Source organism: Falco punctatus (assembly GCF_963210335.1).
Source record: "Falco punctatus genome assembly, chromosome: 5".
Taxonomy (NCBI): domain Eukaryota; kingdom Metazoa; phylum Chordata; class Aves; order Falconiformes; family Falconidae; genus Falco; species Falco punctatus.
Genome location: NC_137584.1, coordinates 91,990,208 through 92,012,053, shown reverse-complemented (window position 1 = coordinate 92,012,053; position 21,846 = coordinate 91,990,208). Strand labels below are relative to the sequence as shown.

The following is a 21,846-nucleotide window of genomic DNA, read 5'->3' as shown; positions in this document are numbered from 1 at the left end:
AAATTAAATGTTTCTGCCCACAAACCTGGCCATATCCTTCTCAGATGCTTCCAATAAGGGAGTAAACTAGACAGATCCTTTGTGAAGGGTACGGGGATGGGAGTCACTGCTGATCTAGAGTTTTCAGAGTCAAAATGCTGCTAGGCATCACCAAAAGTCAGCAAAAAGGGACCACGTCAGAGACTTTGGTGTCCATGTGCACTGAAAAGCTCTGTGAAAGCAGAGTTCAGGTAGATTAAAAAAAGACTTGGACTAAAGGCTGGACTAAAATATCCTCTGCATCTAAGAGCAGGCAATCAGTTATTATTTTGGAGCTTGCTGTTGGCCAATCTCTGCTTTCGCAGTCACAGTGCTAGCTTGGTTTCTTTGCGTATCCTTCCCAGTGCTCCAGACCCCAGCCTGGGGGTCTCCTGCCTGGTACATCCTCCCTCAGCCCCATGCAGCTTGCAGTGGCTATTTCAGACACTGAAAACTCGCATTAACCTTTGTTGCTACTTGATGGATGAAAGCAGCCAGCAACACTAGTCAGCCACATCTGCCAGGGCCTGTACGGCTGGAGATGCCCTGAGCACTCCCTCTCCACTGCCCTCAGTGCTCAGAGCATAGAAAGGAAAGACAAACGGCCTTGTGGCATTGGATGCAAATTTGATCCAAAATCGAGTGGAGTGGTCCAGGAACAACGCCCTATCTTTGAATTCCTGCTAAGTGCAGTGTGATGCTTGAGCTGTGGATTTTAATTTGAGCTCATTTCTAAAGACAAGCTGTAAAAACCCATCCTTTAAATCCCATAGGCTGCTACAACAAATGGAAGCTGTTCTGTTGAAGCATCAGCCCATGCTTATATCTTGCCCCAGTGGTCATGCCTACAGGACCAGAGAGACATGTCACAGGTTTGTGAATCCCTGGAAAGTCAAGCCAATTCAGTGTTTCTAAAGTGCAACACATACCATAAAAGACAGATTTTCTACTACCACGGAAACATGGCAACAGTTTAACTGTAATGTGTTGCCCTGGCTCACCTAATCATGGGAATAAACACACACTAAAGTTGCGAAACTTAAGGAACACACCTTAACAACTTAAGTTGAACTCACTAGTGCCTAGGCAGGGGTCCTCAAACTACGGCCCACGGGCCAGATACAGCCCCCCAGGGTCCTCAATCCGGCCCCCGGTATTTACAGAACCCCCCCGCCCCCCCCCCCCCGCGGGGGGTTGGGGGGGGGGAAACCAAGCAGCCGCAGATGAGTCCCTGCCACTTCATCCGTGTGCCGGCCCCCTGGTTAAAAAGTTTGAGGATCCCTGATCTAGAGGATAAATGAATCTGCATGGTCACAGGGAGTCCTTCGAACTTGTCCAAGAACTGTTCTAGAAAAGCATTTAAGCATCTAAGTAATTTAGTACAAGATACACATTTCGTCCCCCACCTGCCTTTCGAGTGTGGCCCTCAAACCTGACAAAGCAATGCAGTGAGGGATCCAGCACCATGAATCTGTAGCAGATTGTCTTTCGTGGGGGCCATGACTCCCATTTTACCTACTGCTCTGATATTTTTCAGCTGTGTGAGAAAAAACCACGCAAGTAAAATCTCTAGCAAGACCAAGTAACTGCCCTGTGCTCTGTGGGTAGCTGCCTGTGGAAAAGTGAAGGATCCTCCTCCTCTCTTTCCATGACTGATTAATAGGACGCTGGGGAGCAGTCAGTTGTGACTGTCACTTGTCCTCCAGCCCAGTGCGAATGTGAACTCTGTCGAAGTCCACCTGGAGAGGGGAGGAAGTGTTTCCCAGCGTGGAGGGGGGAACTCTGAGCACATGGAAGAAGTAACGATGGCTAGAGGGGAGGAGAAGGGTGAGATCAGAAGACATACAAGGAGCATTTCCCAGCCTGGTTTTGACTTTCCTTTGCAAGAGTGGAGCTATTCTTATAAATATATGTATTAAGAAAAAATATGTATATAATATAATGGCTGTGAAATCTCCTTTGCTGAGTCTCACTTGCTATGCTGTCCCCATAGGGTGGACAGGACTAATGTTGCTTCCAGGACCAGAAGCAGCAAAATGCAGAGCCTCCCCGTCCCCACTTGGTGGATGCCAGCAATTTGAGCCGTTTGCAAAAGGTAGTGACCATCCCTGCAGCCTAAAGCTTTGTTCAGACTTGGAGGCAGCCCAGGGAAGATGGTCATGGCCAGAGATGGCTTGTAGAAGGAAGGGCTGGAATGGGAAGCAGAGGGCAGAGCCTTAGTGAGCCAAGTTTACTGCCCTGGCTGCCACTGAGAGGGTGAGAGGGAATCCTTACTTCCGTAAGTACCTGTCCCCCCACATATCTCCCCCAGTACTATCCGGGCTGTCCAGGGCTCTGTGTCTCCAAAGGTGTGGGTATCTGCATCTGCTGTCCCGGGCAGCTGCCTATGGTCCTTACACTAGAACAGGCCCTGCCTGTCAAAACATTAGAAAACAGGCTCGTGATGAAGAAATACTGCACAGGGGTAATTCTGTTGTTGTACCCTAGAAAAAAGCAAAACCTTCTGTGGCCATGAAGGAGTTCTGTCTGCGTTACTTCCCCCAGCTTATCTACTATCACTTTGCACATTTTCTCATGTGGCTGATCTGAAGAAGTAAATACTGTGTCACCTGAAAGAGGACTGCCTGAGGACACTGCCCAAAATTAATCTGGCATAAAGTCCAACACTTGCCGCAACGCCTGGATCTGATGATACATGCTTTTACCACGGAGCAACTAATTTCTAGCATAGCTACTAACTCCCGCGTTTAAGGGCAGCGCTTCTACAGCTAAGCATTAGGAAAGCTTGCAATGCCTTGTAGTGGGAAAGCAGCAGAGCTGTGCTGATTTTACAGTGGAAGAGAGCCTGGCCCTAGGATTATATCCAGTATTTACATTCCTAGGCAAGGAAGGTAGGAATAAAGGCAGAGCAGGAGGGGTAAGGACAGAAGAGAAGGATGGGGATACTGAACGGGGGCTGCAGGCACTTAGCAGCAGCTCTTGTTTCACATCTGTGCCATCTTTTTTGGTAACTGCAGTGTCCATAGGCCCCTCGCTGAAGCAGAAGGGACAGGCAGCTGGTAACTTTCATTTAAAGGATTCATGAGGGTATTCACATCTCAGCTGGGTTTTTCACATGTGTACGGTGTTCCCAGCACGCTGTCCCAACAGTCTGCTAGCTTTCCATGCATGTTGGATCCACTGTGCTGGGCCCTTCAGCAACCCAGTCACAGCTCCTGCTTGGAGCTGTCTGGGTGGGCGAGGAGGATGAGGCAAGAGAAGCACAGACTAGTTAATGGAAAGCAGTATCTTCTCTACTTGCTGTGGTGCGCTTACAAGCAGTTATGGGCATTAGTATTGCAATGGTGGTGACAAAGGTCTCAAAACAGTCAGGGTTTCCAGTTCAGGGGTATGGTTCCATATTGAACCAGGCCAAGGTTTAAAGTGCTCAAAACTTTATTGCAGACTGGAAATGCATAGGAAACATCACTGTAGAAACACTGAAACTGCATCTTACAGGAAGGATGCTCCCTGGGCTGTGGTATAGGCAATCTTGTTGCATCCGTGGGGGCTAATTGCAGCAAGAATGTCAACTCGAAGAGCAACCCCAGAACTCCAGAAGTCCTGATCACCTTGAGCCAACATTGGGCTCAAAGACAGGGTTTCCAAGCTGCTGGCTGGGGAGCCAGGCAGAGACATGCAACAAGACCCAATGCTCTGACCAACCCAGCTGCTCTGGATTATCAGGCAACAAGAGCACGCCATGCTCCAAGGAGCTGTGAGGCTGCCAGGATAAGCCAGCGCCCCACAGGAGACTTGGCCTCCTGCTGGAGAAGACACCCCTGCCCCATGTCAATCAGCACATCCTTGCCCCTGGGACGGTTCATCAGGTTTGGTGAAAGCTCATCAGAGCTCAGCCATGAAATCTCCCTCGAGCCCAGTGAACTGACATTCTGTAATTGATGCTAATGATGCCAGATAGTTAATTAGCTGAACTCACAGATCACCTATCTAAACACAACTGGTTGTGAGCAGAGAAATTTTACTGGTGTCTTTTAAGAAGAGGCCCAAGATGTAGTATATATGGCATTTATTCATGCAGTGTGCACATTTTAGTTGCCATGTTCCTTGTAAGTGCCTACATTTTTCCTTCCACCTAATTTAGCTCTTTAACTACTGTTTATCTATTAGTAACTCTTTAAACTCTTGGAGTTATTTAGGGCATTTTGTTCATCTTTACCTGGGAAATCTGTGTTGCGGGGGTACTCACAGGCACACTTTCAGTCTCTCCTGTGGGAATAAAGAACTTCAGTCAATTAACATGACTTATTATGGTTGCTATAAATAACTGGAACAGAGGGTTTGAAGTCCCTCTTGAAGTACAAATCAGTTTTAAAGGACTCAAGTCTCACTTTAGGAGGTGTGAACACCATATTGTTTGTAAAATAAACTGCAATTATAAAATGGGAATGGCTCACCTAAATCAGACATTAAATTCACCTCATTTGCTGTCCTGTGCCTGTCCAGAGCTGATCCATGCAAAGAGGTAAGAAAGCTTGCGTGTGTAATTAGGACTGAATTGCTCCCTGCGACGTTCAGTTCTGTATACCAGCCTTAAGTAACACAGTTTTTTCCCCCCTAAAGCATTATTGATCCATCTCTCTTCTGAACTTGTCGATTTTATCCTCTGCTATATTTGTACATATTTCTATTATCTCCACAAAAGGCTGATCTGTATATTTGAAGCCCTAAGTTATGTTTTGTCACAATACATTCCAAGCAGTAATCAATGTCTTTTGTAACACGAAAGCAATACATCTTTTCAGCAGTTTCATCATTCCTAGGTTTTTGTGGCATTGTGATCCCATCTGATCCTGTACAATTGAGCTAGACTTAACATTTCTGAAACAGATTTAGCTCACAGAGGAGCTTATATCTATTTTGCAGAACTGTTTTGGACACTGCAGGGACATGATCTGTAGGCATTACTGGGTTCTTGATTGAAACCAAGTCTTTATTATTTCCTCATCTAACATTGTCTCTTCTGTGCAGAAGTCTTCAATTATCCAACAGAAATTATTGCTGGTTGTTGCTACCATTGCACTTTCAGAGAATTGCATTCCAACGGCTATTGGTTCCTACGTTACTTGGTGCATCAGGTTCCCTGGCTGGCCACCACTCCCAGAAAACACCATGTCACCCACCTAGTTCCTCATCTGTATCATCCACCCACACCCCCCCCTCTTGGCAACGTCACTTCATGAAGCGGGTTTTCTTTTGCCTCCAATTTGCTTCACCATCTCTGCCGCCAATCACAGACATGAGTGGTGACCCCATGCCCAGTTCTAGGGGCAGCCAGGCTCCCTCTTTCCACGCTGGCTGCAGATGCTCAGTGCCTTACTCACCTGGGCCTTTTAAGACCACAGAAATTCAATCCTGCAGAGGTTTAAAAAGGTGCAGTGAGGACTCTATGCAGTTGGCCAGCACATGAAGTAGAAAGCTGAAGCCTGGAAGTCAGAGCTTTACAAGGCACAGCTACGTTCTGATTTCTGTACCCCTGAGGGGGAATATGGGTTACCGCCAAGGGCACCTATGAATTGGCCCTGTTCTGGTCTCCAGGATTTGTTCTGATTCCGTGAGCGAATTCCCCAGCAACTGCGGAAGTGAGGCAGAGGAGGAGAGGCCGTGTGCCCCTCTCTGCCCATATGCCACCTTCTCCTTCCGCTGGCCGGGCTCGCAGCCACGGGGCTGGGTAGCAGGGTCAGACACCGACCCTCTGGGGAATATCCTCTGAGGTTCCTCCCGAGGAAAACAAGGGGCAGATGGCTAACTGGGAGAAGTAGCCATGACTCCAAACTGCCAGCTGGTTGGTGTAAAAACTCATCAGCCAGCCTGCACCGTCCCAAGTTTCAAACAGATTATTTTAATTTCCAGCTTTGGCCCTTCTGGGTCTTTTTTTTTCAGATTTTCTCTGCAACCAATCAGCTAGAAACTGATTTCTGGCCTGAAGTGGACGATGAAGCTTTCTCACAATGTCTGGAGCTGAGGCTTGAGAAGGCAGCTGGTGTGTACCACGATCCTCCCAAATCAAGATAGCTGAGGTACGTGTCTGTTCTGATGTAAATGTTACATCTGGATTCTTACTGTGGGGTGGTAATGACTGACCCAAAAAGAGCAAGAGGACATGTTTCTTAATTAATAGCACAATACTAACCAGATGCTGTGAGGACTAGGAAGTGCTGGTTTTGCAAAGTGGTGGATGTATTGAATGCTGAGCTTTGTGAAGGGCTAAGAGACGTCACATAAAAGCACAGCATAGCGAGGAAGAGCCATGGTCTCTCCTCATATTTTCTTTGGGTGTTTTTCAGTCTGGTACATAACTGAGGGCTTGACCCAAGCCCTGCAGAAGTCTGTAGGGATATTTGGGTTTAGATACAGATCAGTCTGTAATGACCTTGGACACACTCAAAGCGAGGAACTGCTCCTGAGCAAGACCAGAAGAAAGGAGAGGATCCCTGCTACTGTGATTTTACCTCCCAGCTTTGCCATGAGCAGAAGCAGAAGCACTCTGTGCATGGATGCAGTCAAAACCCATATCATTTCTACAAAGTCACTCCTAAGAGGTGGAGCAGAGGAGGCTTCTCACAGTTGCGCTGTGGGAAGCAAGGAAGTTGGTGGTTATCTCCCAGTTTCTGCAGTGAACATTTACAGCCCGTGGGGGCATACCAATTAATTGGAAAAATCCCTGAGTTAATTTCCTTTTCAGCCTGCTGTATCGCAGGGGCCTAGGTAGGCACACAGACCTAATTTAGTCAAATTAGAATAATAGTAAAAGAGAAATTAACTCTTCTGTTACCTATGCCATGAATGAATGTTAGCACCACCAAACATCTTTTAAGAGGCAAAGAGGTGGTCCGGGCTCTCTCCTAAGCTGACAGCTGGGGCACTCCTAAAGCTGCTTCCCGTGCTCCTCGTAGTTTCAAGAGCTCCTCACCACACGGACACAGTTGCCTCTGAGGTGGCAAGGCAGAACACAATGCTGCAAGGGGTTTGGGGTGGAAAGCAAGTACCACCAGCCCCACATTTCTCTGCAAAAAGAACATCTAAAGCAAATAACCACTAAAACCCTGTACCTGAACCCCCTGAGTTCTGCAGACTTCTTAGAAGTGCTGCTGACTGTAGCAGGACTGATTGCATGCAAGCAGCGCGTTCTGGACACATCCTGGCGCTTCTATTGGTGCTGAAGTCTGCATTGTGGCACTGACGTGAACGAGAACCCCTTGCAACAGAGCATGTGGGGGAGAGAAGCAGATCCTCATCATAGTGCCCTCGTGTAAGACATAGCTTTTGACCTTTTGACAGAGGTCTCTGTACATCCCAAGGCAGAAGTGGGTCTGAGGGAACGACTTCCCCATGTTGGACATTACACATGCCACAGGATTATTTTCCAGAGGGGAGAGGGAGGTGTTTCTAAAATAAGAAATAAAAACTTCAAACCCCAGATATTTCTGTGAAACTAAAAGAAGAGAGCGTTTGCCCACAGCTGCCATGGCTAAGAAATGCTCTCGGGGGGCTGGCTGGCAGCTGCAAACAGACAAGTCATATGACAGCAGGTTTCTTCCTCAGTCTTTCATACTATAAAGAAGTGAAATAAGAGGATGCTTTACCTTCTTGTTTGTTTGAGTCCATGGTTGCTATAGAGTTGGTTGCAGGGACTCCTGTCCTCACTCTGGAGGGTTCTGGCTGGTCACTGGGAACATCCCATGGCTTAGAGCTGCCCACATGTGAGCCCTGTGATGGGTCAGCAGGTCTGAACCCTGAGTGCAGAAAGATGCAGAAAGGGTTTATTGAGCGGAGATGCTCAAAGTTAAGAAAAAGGAGGAGGAGGAGGGATTTGAGAGGGAATGAGGCATCCTAAAGGTTTGTTTGGGTTCACAGTGCCTCCACAAGCTGAGTGGGTGCTGGTACAAACACTTCCCTCCCAGCCCCAGTCCATTTGTGCTTATGTGGGTGACTAAGAAGTACTGTGTAATCCCACAGAGACTATTTGCTCAGCAAGATGCTTCTTGCATGAACACAGAAGCAAAATGAGATGTATTTTGAACAGCACATGAACATCTTGCATGGGTGCTCTGCATCAGAGAACCAGCTTTTTGCTATGCAACTAATCACCCCAAATGTCCTCCAAACTTGTGTTTGGGCCATGGAGATACTGCTTTCACAGTGCTGCTGCTGCACAATCCTGGGCACTTTGGAGGCACTTGTACTGCCATGCCTGCTTTCTCTGTCAGTTGTCTCCCTGACTTTTGGAGGTGCAGGAGTGCTGCAAGGCACCTCGATGCGTAGAGTTGCAGCCTCTCTGGAAACCAGGGCAAACTGAACATGATGCCGTGCCCAAGTCACTCCCTTGGTAAAGCATCTCATCAGTCCAGTAATGGGGTTAGGACTTAGGAACAGTCTTAAGATAATGTCTGATTAATGACGCAGGCAGAGCCCCAGAAAAATGGATTGCACCAGCTCACGCTTCTTATCAGCATGGGCACTGCCCCACATCCATGCTTCCTCTCCCCAGGGTTTAATTCAAGTCTGCTTTTGTCCAGCCTTACCAGGAAACTAGATGTGGTTTAGGACTCTAGAATAATCTCCCATCTCCATTCCTGTTTGACATAGATATGCCCAAGGCCAATGTGAGTTATCATTAGCTTTGCTAATGGGATTGGAGGGGACAGCATCATTACAGCACAGAGCACTGCTGATGCAGCTCTGCTAGGAGAGCTGCGGTGTCTCAGAGAAGCCTGGGGTCATGTTTTCAGGGAAGCAGGCACAGAGAAAGGCACAGAGCATTAAGCAGCTGGGAGAGATGCAAAAGATGAAAGAGCCCTGGGTGGCTTTAGGAAATCGCTGCAGAAGCCGTTGCTTCTGGTGCAGTCAGCATTGTAGCTTGGGGGCCACAAACTTTCGACCTGACAGCTTTCCAGTGTGGAACTCTAAAGGGAGGAGAATGGTGGCACCACCATGGCCCCTTAGATGGGGGCGATGCCCTTGTGCATTTGTGAGCTGTGGTGAGGGATGCCTCTTGTGGTCAGCATGCCCGGCCAGCCTTTTGCTGAGGGCGTGGTGTGGACTGAAAAGGCTTCCAGAACAGTGCTGAAGGGACTTGAGAGTTGAGCATCTTCTTTAAATCGATGACTAATGAAAGGGTAAACTTATTTGTAAGAGAGCTGCTTATGAGATCTCCTCCTAAGAAGATCCGCTGTCTTCTCAAGACAGAGGATCTTGTGGAACACTTGAGCAAAGGTGGAGGGACTTTGGATGTGGGCTTTGTACAGACAGGCTGGGAGAGCCTCTAGGTGGATGACTGGTTACAGTGAGATAAATGTAATCGTTTATTAAATCTGTTTTCTATCAGCTGATAGTGTAAAAGGGGTGGGGTGGGTGTTGTTCTGAAGACTCTCAGGCTCATGGCAGAGTTTAGATGGGCAGGGACCTCTGTTCTTACCTGACTCAAAGCAAGGCTAGCCCCAAAGCTAGAGCTGATTGCTCAGGGCCATATCTAGTCAAAGTCTGAATATCTCCCAGGCTGAAGACTTCTCAAACTTCGTGGGCGGGTCCGAGGGCTGCACTGCTCCCTTAGGGAAGAATTTTCTCCTTATAGCCAGTTAAGGTTTCCCTTGTTGCACGTTGTGCCCGTGGCAATTTATCCTTTCACGGTGTCTGTGAGAAGAGCCTGACTGTCTGGTCTATAACCCCTGTTAGGGAGTTGCAGATGGCTGTGGCAGGCTAGCTTCCCCCAGCCTTCCCTTCCCCGAGCTGGACAAACCCACTCCCTCAGCCTCACCTCCTGTGCTGGCTGGTCCAGCCCTCTTTAGCAGAATAAACCAGTAACTGTTTTTCTGATAGCTATTCCAAAGAATGGCAAGAATGTTATTTGAAACACATAAATATGCAGTTGTTTTTAAAGTAACTAAACCTCCCCTCTAGTAGCTTTGGGGAGGAGGTACCTAAGTTTGGGTCTGTGTGTGAAACAGACTTCTAACTTCAACTTCAGTTGCAGCTTGTTTAGTTTAGTCTAGTCGATGCCATAGCATCGTGCCGGTTTAGACTAGTCGATGCCATAGCAAATTCATGAGGCTTTTGTTAGTGGGCCATTGAACTGGGACCAGCATGTTTAAGACTGAGAACTGGTTTCAGAATTGAGAAATGTTTTTAAAGTATTGGGGGAAAAGGAACAAACGGGCAAAACAGATATGATAGAAACATAAACATTCTGTGAGAAAAATTTTCACTGAAAACAATGAAAACAGCTTTTTGTTGAAAAATCATTAATTATTTTCTTTTTAACAAGAACATATACATATTTTTACCCATTCAGCTTTTATATTATTAAAGTTTTACCTTGCCAGTTATAGCAAAATAACAGTATATAATTGTTAACTATTAATAATAATAATTACAAATATCAATTATATGTTGATATAATTAGTTATATCATGTTATATTAATGTACCATTAGTTATAGTTATATATATTAGTGATATTAATTAGTTATATTAATGTACCATTAGTTATATTAATGTACCATTAAATACACTTAACTGCTTAGCCTGTCTTAAAGATTTTATAATTTTACTATCAACTTGCTGAATTATTCCAAGGAGCCCTTAATCTCCAGTGATAACAGGACATTCATACCTCCGGCCTTCACAAGGCAGGGTGACCATACCCTGCTGGTACCAAGAACATTTATTGTGGGAGCTTGCAAAAATGAGAATCTCTAACCCATACTGCTGCATAGCTTTAAGTGGGGAAGTCAGGGGGTGGAAATGCATGAGGAAACAATGTGTAAACAGGTTGCAATGGCAGACATCCAAGGTGAGGAAAAGCCAGAATTAAAGCATAATTCAGTTCCACCAAGTGCTGTCTATTTCCGCTCTTAGAACAGCCCCTCCCAGACATGCGACCTCAAAATGCATGAGTGTCTGTCTCGGTCCCACTTCAGCAGGATCCTTTCCCCAGCAGTCAGTCCTGGGTCCCCATGCTATCAGTCCAGTCTCACAGTGATTCAGAGCAAAGGATGCAACACAAAGAGCATCTGTGGCTACCCTCTGCTATCACTTGGAAACCTCCCTGATACATCTAAGAGATGCTCACAGGAGGGCATTCTGCTATGCTGCAGGTGATGACATGAAACATCTTGGGTCCAGCTCAAAGAAGGACGTTTGTCTGATATGGAGAAAAATAACCTACATAAGGTTTTAATGAGAAGTTATACTTATAGAAGAAGGGCTCATATGAAGATGTGTCATTGCCCCATTACCTGTCTTCTGTTCTCACGCACTTTCAACCCTTTGGCATTCATCTTATCTCTCGGGTTATAAAAACACTGTGGGTTCCTGGGTATCAGAATTAATTTTTCCTTATAGAGGAAGCTCAAAACAATACCCGTACAGCATGGAGATTTAACTGAGGAGCCTCCACATCACATTCCTGCAGACAAGGGCAATGTTTGAGCACAGTGTCTGTCCTCTGCAGAGCTCAGGAGTGCAGCTTTGAAACTGGGACACTGGGGATGCTGCCATCCCCTCCTGCTCCAGGCACCACCAGGAACTCTGCTATATGACTGCACTGCAAAGTAGGTTGACCTTGGTTAAGTGGGTCCAGAAAATCTTCCCTGTTTTATGAGAGTAACTGTCTTTTCTGTGTCCTGTAGTGCAGCCTGCAATTTCCTGAGTCACCTCTCAGTTCTGTCTTTTTTACATTAAGTAATTGTGTTACGTTGGCTACTTTCTGGCATTTAGGGCTCACTGCTGGATTCCATGAATATGTAACATTGCCTGCCTCTCCCTGGTTCTTCTAAACTGCTGAACATATGGAGCAAAACTAGTCAGTCCTTCATCACTAAAACAGAAGGTGCATCTCACCATGGTTTGGAGCAAATGCTTGTCCTCTGTTCCCCCTGACTGCTGGGTGGGGAAGCTGTTAATGCTGTCCACAGCAGGGACAAGGGTTTCAGTCAGCCTGAGTTGGCTGAACAGTGTCTGGCTTGTTCCTAAAAGGGGCAAAAAGGGGTTGTAAAATAGGACTGATATTTGGCCCCACATGCTGCTTGGTCAAATCCTTGTCTCTGCTGGCAGCAAACAAGTCATAACCTCACAGCAGAGTCCAGGTGAGTAGGAACACTTGTGTATCTCTAGTCTGACTTCCTGCTCAAATCAAGGCTAACCCCAAACTAGATCAGGTTCCTCAGGGTTGTGTCCAGCTCCAGTCTGAATATTTCCCACACTGGAGTCTTCACAGTTTCTCTGGGCCCTCCAGTACCCTGGGGAAGAATATTTTTCCTAACGTCCAGTCTCAGGGTTTCCCTTTGCTGCAGCTTGTGTCAATTTGCCTTTCACTGTGCACCTCTGAGAAGAATCTGGACTCCATCTGCTTTACAACCCCCTTGAGGCAGCTAAAAGCTGCAAAAGGAACACATACCCCTTCACCTTTTTTTCTCAGTACTAGCAAGCCCCACACCCTTAACCCCTTCCCATATGCATATATGTGGATGCATGTGCACATTAGCAGGCTTAGAGAACAAGCCCTTCATGCAGCTGCTTTCTTAAACCACTGTCAGGCCTCCACCCACACCAAATCCAAGGTTTGGCTGATACACCAGCAGGTCTGGCTGATACACCAGCCCACCACACAGGGTAGTTTCCTCATCAATAAGATGTTCCTCTGCAAGCTCCCCACCGGACAGGCTCAACACCCACTCATGTGAATACATCAGCAGACTGTCTTGGCCTGCAACCCAAGCCCATGGCTCCCCTGCTTTAGGGACCAGAAATGGCAGAGACGCGCTTGTTTCTTCAGAGCTGAGCATTAAAACTCATTTACCCTCTTGCAGCTATCAACAAGCCAGAATGACATCTCTGGAGCTAAGCTCAGAGAATAGTTTCAGGGTGTTAAAACCACCAGAATCCTCCATTGTGGCAAAAGGAAGTATTTTCCCCTTTTGTCTCTGTCTTCCCTCCAGCAGCTGCATCTGCTGAGCCCAAGAACCAGAGCTGAGTGTCTCTTCTGCCGTTAGCGATAGCCATGATTCTGGCTGTTGGTGTCCAGCAAAAAATGCTGCCCTGACACCTTGTACGAGCAGCTGCCACTGCAGCCCCCCTAGAGCAGAGCAGGCAGTATATGAAAGTTAACAGAGCCTGAGCCAGCACCTACTTCCCCTGAGATCCCCGAGGGAGAAGGTGTGGGTGGACAGGGAGGGCCCAGCAGGCTGCCTTCTTCAGCAATCCCCCAGGCGCAGGGTTGAAGACCAGAGCAAGGTGCCACTGGGGCAGCGCAGGGGTGGAATTCCCACACAAACCAGGAAAGGGAAGGGGGGAGGCAGGTCTCACAGCCTGCACTGCATTTGTGTGAGCATGCTCACCCTTCCAGCGCTACCCCCATAGGGAATGGCACAACTAGGAGAAACGATCAGCTGTGCGGAGGATCGTTTGTTAAGCCAAATACCCTGAGCATCAGCATGCAAATAGGCAAAGTTCAGTAAAGCATTTACAGCCTAGCCTTGATGGACCACAGTTATTGTTAGTTTGGCTTTCTGTCCCATTCTGCTTCTGAAATCATGACATGGGTAACAGTGCAGGGTAATCCATATGCACTTTTGCTGCTTCAGGTGTTAAACATCCACAATTTTCCTAAATAAATGCTTGTGATATTCCTGGTGATTGTCTCAATCCTGCTGGCTGAGATTGCTGGCTGTTTTAAATATCCCACTTGGGGATCAACCCCCAGTCCTCTAAAGAAAGCAAATAATCAGTGATTTACTCTCACCACTCTCGTGCTTTGTCTCCAGCTAACTCTAACATAGTTGTCATTCAAATACTTCAATTCAGCATGATACCTCAATTTAGCTCTTAAATAGTAAGAGCAAAAAAGGTCTTTTTAACCTTGTATTTTAGAGACCTTACTATAAATGCATCCTTACAAGATTCTCCAGCACACTAAGAAGCTAGATCTCCATACACAGTCTTAGAAGAAAGCTGGAAATAACTGTGGGCACTGAAGATGGAAAACACTTTAAATACTATGTTATGTGCTGCGCATGCAATATTAAATAGCTATGACTAGCTTTTCCCAATAATATGAAAAATTGTATTATTAATCCCACTCTTCATCCCGTGCCGAGTATATTTTAAACTTACCCCAGGCTAGTTGAAGATCCTTCAGCACTGGCGGTTGCCAGTGTTGGGAATTAGCACTGTGCAAGAAAGGAGAGAGAGAGAGAGAGAGAGAAAGAGCAATGGTGGCTTGACGTTTCCCAGGATGGGACTGTCACATGCTAATCACTGATTTAAAACGCAAGCTTAACAAATGTCTTCTAATTATGTAATCTTCAGGTCACATCCTTGCATGCCCATGTAAAAATCAGGACTGTGCTCTTGGAAGAAGACGATACTGACTTTCTTCCTTTTTAATTAGAACTGCATGCTGCTGTGAAGGGGGGGAGGTGAGAAGTCTTGTGAAGTGACGGACAGAGGGGGCTGTGCGGTGAGAGCGGAGTGCTAATATGGTCTCTGCTACTTCCCTGAGCTCGAAGGCTCTTAAGTACCTCCTGTGGCACCCAAGCAAGGCAGCCTGCAGCTGGGAACAGGGAGATGGGACCAGCTCCACCTCGCTTTCTCTGCCACCCTCAGTCTCCAGCCATGCATAGCTTCAGCAGGGCTGCCAGGGCCAAGAGGGCTCCCCTTCTTTCATTCAGGGGCCAAGAACAAGGTTGCCGAAGGAGCAGGGCAGGGGGGCAGCAACCACCAGCACTTGTCCATTTTCTGTTGCTTGTTAGATCATGAAAAATTTCCTTTGAGGCAAAATAAGTAAGGGTTTGGAGGGAAACGGGTGAGTGGGAGGCAGCAGCCCTCCATGGCTGCTCCATTTCTTCACCAAGGTCCTGCAGGGCTTTTTGCTCCAAAGGGTGTCAAGAAAGCATGGGGAGAACGCAGGTAACCCGAGGCCAGGGGTGTCAGGAAAAGGTTTGAGCCAGTCCAGTGAATTACTCCAAAGCATAAGAGCAGGGAGACATAAAGGAGGAGGAACGGTAACAAAAGGCAGACTAATTTCTCCCCAAAAGACAAAGATCTGCTTCAAATATATCCTTCAGGCAGAGAACTGAAATGTAAAACCGCACGGCCTAAATCAGTATAATTGCCGTGCAGCACAGGTACGTGTGGTGATGTGTGATGATGGCCTCTGCTCCGCTCTTGTGACACCCCACCTGCAGCGCTGCGGCGGCTCAGGGGGCCCCAGCACAAGGACGTGGAGCTGTTGGAGAGAGTCCAGAGGAGGCCATGAAGCTGATCGCGGTGCTAGAGTGTGATCACGGTCCTCTCCTGTGAGGACAGGCTGAGAGCTGGGGTTGTTCAGCATGGAGAAGAGCAGGCCCTGGGGAGACCTTATTGGGGCCTTCCAGCGCCTGCAGGAGGTGACTTTTATCGTTGTTGTTTTGACTTTGTTTTGTAGCTTTTTAGCTGGAGAGGGGCTTTTTACAAGGACATTTAGTGACAGGGCAAGGGGTACTGGCTTTAAACTGAAAGGGGGGAGATTCAGATTAGATATTGGCAAGAAATTCTTCCCCGTGAGGGCGGCGAGGCGCTGGCCCAGGCTGCCCAGGGCAGCTGAGGGTGCCCCATCCCTGGCAGTGGCCAAGGCCAGGCTGGACGGGGCTGGGAGCAGCCTGGGATGGGGGGAGGGGGCCCTGCTCGTGGCAGGGGGCTGGAACTGGGGGGTCTTTGGGGTCCCTTCCAACCCAAACCATTCTGTGATTCTTATGGAGTCCTAGCAAAGGAGCTGAAAGGATAGGCTTATAGGTAAACAGCAGCTCTGTGCAGGTGCTGCAATGTCTGAAGTCAGGGACTGGGGACAGATGTATTTCTTTTTTGGAGCTGGCTATTTCAGGAGTAAAACAATGAAACTGAACAAAATGAAAATTATAATTCTGAAGGGGTCTTCTGGAAAGTGCATTTTTGGTGGGTCAAAGATACCTGTGAATTCAACAAACAGCTCAAGCTAGAAAATATTTTTTTTAATAAATCAAAAGAGAAGCATGTAGCTTCATGAATCTATGAACAAAACATACCAAATGGAATTTTTCCTGCAGACAGCTTTAAGAAGAAGGGCTGAAAGGCATTATATTGCCAAATAATCTATGAGCTGCTTTGTTGCAGGTGGCCCAGTATGTTTCAGCCTGCTGATAATGTGCTGTTTCTTCATTTTGCTAATAAACCACAGGGCCCAAGAGTTTTCCAGATCCTAGCAAAATGAGCTGAATATTTGAAGGCAAAGCTGAAGGAACAGCATTTGTACACTGTGTCTGCAAATGGAGACAAGGACAGGTATTTACTAAAACTCCATTAAGTATCTGGCAAGCAAAGACTCAACACACATTTTTTCCTGACAGCACTGGTATGTTGTGGGTTTTTTTAACTATAAAGTAGTTTTTCTGCTTTGTAAAGCAAAGTATTTAGATTCATAGTGCAGAGACCTTTGACGACCAAACAAAAAGAGAAATAGATTTTTCATTGCATTAGACTTTTTGATAGGCCAGTGGCAGCAATCAGTCTCCCCTCTGCACTCTCCTGTGCACCTCCCAGAGAAAAGCAGCTTTGGTGCATGGTCCTTGAGCAGTCTGGTACTGGAGCCTGGCACTTACTGGCTTGACCTGTGAGGAGTAACTACGTTACAGCTGCACCTGCTCTCTATCTAGACCCCACTATGCAAGTCTGGCTTAGGGTAAACGTGATCGTATGAGCCCTGTGTTTGTAAAAGCTTCTGTGAGTGGTGAGGTTTGTTTTCTGGGGAAGGTTAGAAGAGTTGAGCATAAATTAGGCTTAATTTGTTGATGACAGGGTTTTTTGAAACTCGGGGAGAAAGACATACCTAAGGCAAGTTAAAATAACAAAAAAAAAAATCAAAAAATCCTAGTCATCAGCTGTTCCACTTAAAAATTCACCCTATCCAACTTAATTTCTTTAAGGTTTTCACTTAGAAGACTTCAGCTGATCAGTCTGAAAAGTAACTTAATTTTGTTTACTACTGACATGTGCTTCACAAAACTTCATAGCTCCAGTCATGATTTGAAGTTACCAGGAATTAAGTCATATGAAGTTTATCCTGATTTTCATTAGGGGCATCTTAAAGATGTCTGAGTGTGTGCTTCCAGTTGTTACTGTGTGATCTTCTCGCTGTAAAAATCCATCCTCTCTTACCTTTTCCCCATCCTGCTACATGCTGTTATGACACAGTACAAGGATTTACAGCCTCCTGTGGGGAAGAAAAAAAAAGTAAATGCCGTGTGAATTCAGTCCTCATAAACCATATATTTTTGCAGATCTTTGAAAGCTGTGATCAAGCTTATCATTATAGCTGAAAACTGCTATAAAGAAGAAAGGTCTGTGCATCAGCATCCCTTGCAGATGAGTGGAAAATAACTTTGAAAATCAATCAGCGGAGATTTGTTTCCCTTAAAAAATGAAGCCACCCAGCAGCCACAGCAAGTTGGTATGGTGCTGCCTATTTATGTTCTCATGAAAGCCACAGTGATCTGGTGAACTGAGACCTATTTCCGTGAGGAAATAGGAAAGCGGGTGGAAACTAGCAACCCTGAAACTTGGCAAAATAGCCTGCATTGGGTCTGGTGCATGTTAACAGTCACAAACCAGCGTCAAAAAGGAGAAGTCTTAATTCCGTGGTGAAAACAGCAGTGGCTGGCAAAGACTGGATTTCTGCTGCCAAGGGTGTATCTACGTCAGCATTTTAGTTTGTTGAAATCACAAGTTCAAATCAGAACCAGCTGGTTTTCTCTACAAATCAGCTGCTAGTGACAGGCATTGTGCTGGCCCCTTTGCAATGTGCTGTATTTTCACAGGAGAGTGGAGGCATCACCCTAAGATTTTCGAGGGAAAATGCCTGTAAATCAGTGTAGGTGATCTAATGATGAATGCCCTCACTGAAGTAATGCATACGCACAGGTTTAGACATCGTGCAGAATTCACATTTGTCATGAAAACAAAAGACAGAAGCTCTGTAGCACATTTTAACACGCCACTGTAATAGAGGCATAACTTCACTCTGTTCTAAAGCATTGAAATAGATGTCTTTACTTTTTCCCAAAACGTTTGTCATACAGATTCCCATTTTGTATCCAGGTACATTCTGTAACATGTATTTCATTTGGTGTCTGATCCTTTAAAAATAAATCGGTCATCATTCTAGGACTATTGTGGCTACTATTTTTGGTCAGCAGGGCAAGACAGAGCTTTTTTTTCTGATTAAAGACCACACATTAACAAACGTGCATTTTAGATTTTTTTCAGATACTGGACTGGGGAGGTACTTAAAGAAAAATTAAACCTAAATCAAACTTAGCAAATTTGACAGAGAAGTAATTAAGGAGAATAAACATGAACATCCTCATGTCATTTTTTTACGGTTAATTTTCACATTAAATCTGCTCTGTGGATTATGAAGTGGGTATCAGCTTCTTGTTTTAGGAAAAGCTGGTATCTTAGCAATTTAAAACACACACCCTTATTCAAAAGAAATTAACTCAGCTGATGTTTATATGAGTGCCATTAATATATTTTATTCTGAGTAATTAAAGTAAACCTCCACATTTTCCCATGTCTCTGAAATTTGTACTTTACCTCAAAAAAATAAGTAAACACAAACTTTGCAAACTATCAGTGCAAATCAGTGCTGTATTTTTGCACACATCTGTAGGCAGACAGCTTGAAACAACAGCGCTGAAAGGGGCCTGAATTGTTCTATTTCTCTGAACTCAGCCTGAGCCCAGAAACGTGGTAACAAAAGGTGGGCGCGTGGAGTAACCGTCTTGAAAACTTCTGACTGGGAATGAATCACAGACTTTTGGCTGATCTAATGAAAAGGATACAGCTGGGATCAGCAATCTCAGATACCCAGTGCAAGTTTCACTGGTAGCAAAAGAAGCCTACTCCTGCGCTGGGTGAATTTTATATGTACTTGACAGCTTATGAAATCAAAACTAATAGAGAAGACTACTTGACTCTTCCATTTCAAACATACTTGTTTTCCTTGAAAGGTCCAATGGACTTCTCTCTGTTTGGAAATGTGTAGGTTCCAGGCCTGTGAAACTTGTCTTTGAACTCGCCTTCATAAATTGCCCCAGAAGGATGTTCTAGCCTTCCAGTGCCATTCATCTGCGTTTAATGAGATGAAGGATAAAGGCAATGGTTACTGTTTATGCTTACAGCATGATTTTCTTTCATTACAATATCCTTTCAGATTGCTGCCTTTGAGTCTGCTATCATATGCAGCTATGATAATGGAGAGGAGAGTGACTGTTCTTTCAGATCTAGACAGGTCCCTGCTTCTGCAAGGATCTCAGGTAAGAGCTCAGAAGGTTGTGGCCAGCCACAGTGTCCAATAAACCCCTCCACTGCTGGTAGGCTTACAGGACCTTAACAATCTATGCAGCACAGAACTGCTGTCCCCAGCCCTGCAAATAACTCATCTACCCTGACAGCCTGAGGGATTAATTAAATTTGCTGGAATTTCTTTCTGTGGATCAATGCAGCACAGGTCTTTCATTTGTTCAGCCTAGGCCACTAAGCCATGCCTGGGGATTTAAATCTGCGCTGTAAAGCACTTCTGTGACACGATCTTAATTCTTATCACGGCACCGATATTCTTCTTAGACACTGAAAAAAAGTCCAGACTAGATCTAATAAAGCCACAAGATGCTGTTTCCTAATTGCAGACCCTTATTTGTCTTGTTTCAAGGACTGCCTCCTCTCCAGCATCAACAAAATAAGCAGTTTTCCTACACTTACTGATTCATTCCTGAGGGACTCCGTAACCAAGGGCAGCCAAACAACAGTGAACCTGTCGCTGGCCAGGGCTCTTGTTTCTCTGTGGGGTGTGTGTGTGGTGCATACGCCCGTGCAGCAGGGCCGTGCCTAGCCCACTGTTTGTGCGCAGCCCATCCATGCTGGGCTTTCAGGGTAGCGCAGTAGACGCTGCCCGGGTGTTTCACCAGGGCCTGCCTGCCAGCAATGACCAGTGTGTTTGCAGGAGCCTCGAGAGGCAGCAGGACATCTGAAGACCCCAGGTGTCTCAAGTCTTCATACTGGGCTGTGACAAGATTCCCAGGTGGAAGAAGACCCTGTGGCATTGGTCTGATCCTTTTCAGGTTAATGACTTTCTATGCCTTTGTAAGGTGGATATGATGAGACATGCCCCACTCCAAACCCAGAGACATTTTAAAATGAAGGAATACTTAAAGTTACCTTGTCATTTTCCCAGCTGCCAATGTATGTATTTCTATTGGCACTGGTGTGGAGTCAATGACCGTTCCTCTCAAGCACACCCCTGGGTGTCCTTTTGCACTCCCCCTCTAGGAAACAAGAGTGCTGGGAGACAGGTGTTTTCACTTCAAGACAGAGCATCTGAGAGGCAAAAACCTATGAGATTGTGCAGTGCATTTGTCCTGTTGCACAGCCCCACTTCTCCCAGCGCAGACTCCGTCTCCAGTGGACAGACGGCTCCCAGAGGTGGGCCCTCGGAGCACACAAGGCCTGCCGGAGCAGGTGCCGTTGGGTGCCGTGCCCGGAGTGCAAGCCAGCAGCAGTCTTGTTACCCAACCTGCCACCAGCACCGAGCCCCGCTGTGGGGGCGGTGGGGAGCTGGCATGGGGCAGAGCAGACCCCGCTGGACCGGCAGGGTGGTGGCTGTCTGCAGGAACCCTGAGGAAACAGCCCCAGGGCAGCCTCGCTGTGTCTGTGGGAGGTTCTTAAGCAGCCAGGGCAGTGTGCTACTCGGGCAATAGTCTGCTTTTGCTGGTAGCGATATGGAGAAATAGTGTGAAATGGGGACGATGGACACCAACTGATTGTATATGTCTGCTCCAGGAATGTGGGTATGGTGAGTGGTCATGGGTGCGGTGTCTGGTCACATAGGCACACAGCTCTGAGGAGACAACTACAGTTTTGAGGAGATGCCTGCCCCTCTTCCTCTAACAAAGGGGCTATTTAAAAAAGAATGAGAAAAGGATGAGAGACATTCCAAGGCTATCTAGAGGGAAGGAGTGCTAAGTCTCCTTGCTGGAGAAGATCGGATGGTCACCAGAACATGAATCACCTACAAACCTGCAAGACCACCACGTTCCAGGCAAAGGACTGATAAGCTAATTAACATACGAAGCGGGTTTAGGTAACGAATATGTATAGGCGTTAATTGAATATTCATTTGTTTCATTGTATAAATGTGGGATGGTTCGTCACTTCGGGTATGCACGCTTGTGGAGGAGCGATCCCCCGTGCATCTGCGCGCAATAAACATACCTACTTTATAACTTTCGAGTTATAGAGTCTAATTCCGCACGTCAGAACTCTTTGCTTTCAGCTCCAACCTGGCACAGGTTGCCCGGAGGGGCTGTGGAGTCTCCGTCCACAGAGATAGTCAAGACCCGATGGGATGTGGTCCAGGGCAGCCATTGTGGGTGACCGTGCAGATGTCCGGGGGTCTCCAGAGGGGCCTCCCCACCTCAGCTGCAGAGCTTTGGAGTCACTGGTCACTTATGTAACCCTCACCTTGAAACTGGTGCAGATTTCCTCCGTTTTAATCCCATACACTCAGTTTTGCAAAAGGGGTTGGCCCCTGCCAAGATTTTCTTCCCATACGTGTCTTTATTTGTGCGTGCAAGGGACGCTTTAAACACTCGCAGCACCCGTGGAGACACGGCCAACCAGTGTCACTGCTACAACTGTTGGCTGAAATTCAAATACATATATTCAAACACGCAGCACCTCGGGACCGCACGCCATGAGC

At 46.6% G+C, this 21,846-nt stretch overlaps 2 protein-coding genes across 2 annotated transcripts in view; both read right to left on the bottom strand.

Annotated features, from left to right (window-relative positions):
• The window catches only part of ARHGEF33 (Rho guanine nucleotide exchange factor 33), a 37,543-nt gene extending 27,082 nt beyond the window's left edge, over positions 1 to 10,461 (bottom strand). Inside the window, exons 1-2 of the mRNA XM_080388673.1 lie at positions 7,665 to 10,461; positions 4,238 to 4,287 (exon numbers count right to left, since the gene is read on the bottom strand). Coding sequence (XP_080244799.1) covers positions 4,238 to 4,287; positions 7,665 to 7,686 — 72 coding nt within the window. The 5' untranslated portion in view covers positions 7,687 to 10,461. The remainder of the gene's footprint in view (positions 1 to 4,237; positions 4,288 to 7,664) is intronic.
• Positions 10,462 to 10,563: 102 nt separating this feature from the next.
• Positions 10,564 to 21,831, bottom strand: MORN2 (MORN repeat containing 2). Its single transcript, XM_080388675.1, is given in 3 exon segments — positions 10,564 to 19,217; positions 20,307 to 20,360; positions 20,364 to 21,831. Coding segments are annotated over 3 exon segments (300 nt in total). The 5' UTR covers positions 20,466 to 21,831; the 3' UTR covers positions 10,564 to 19,073.
• Positions 21,832 to 21,846: the final 15 nt, after the last annotated feature.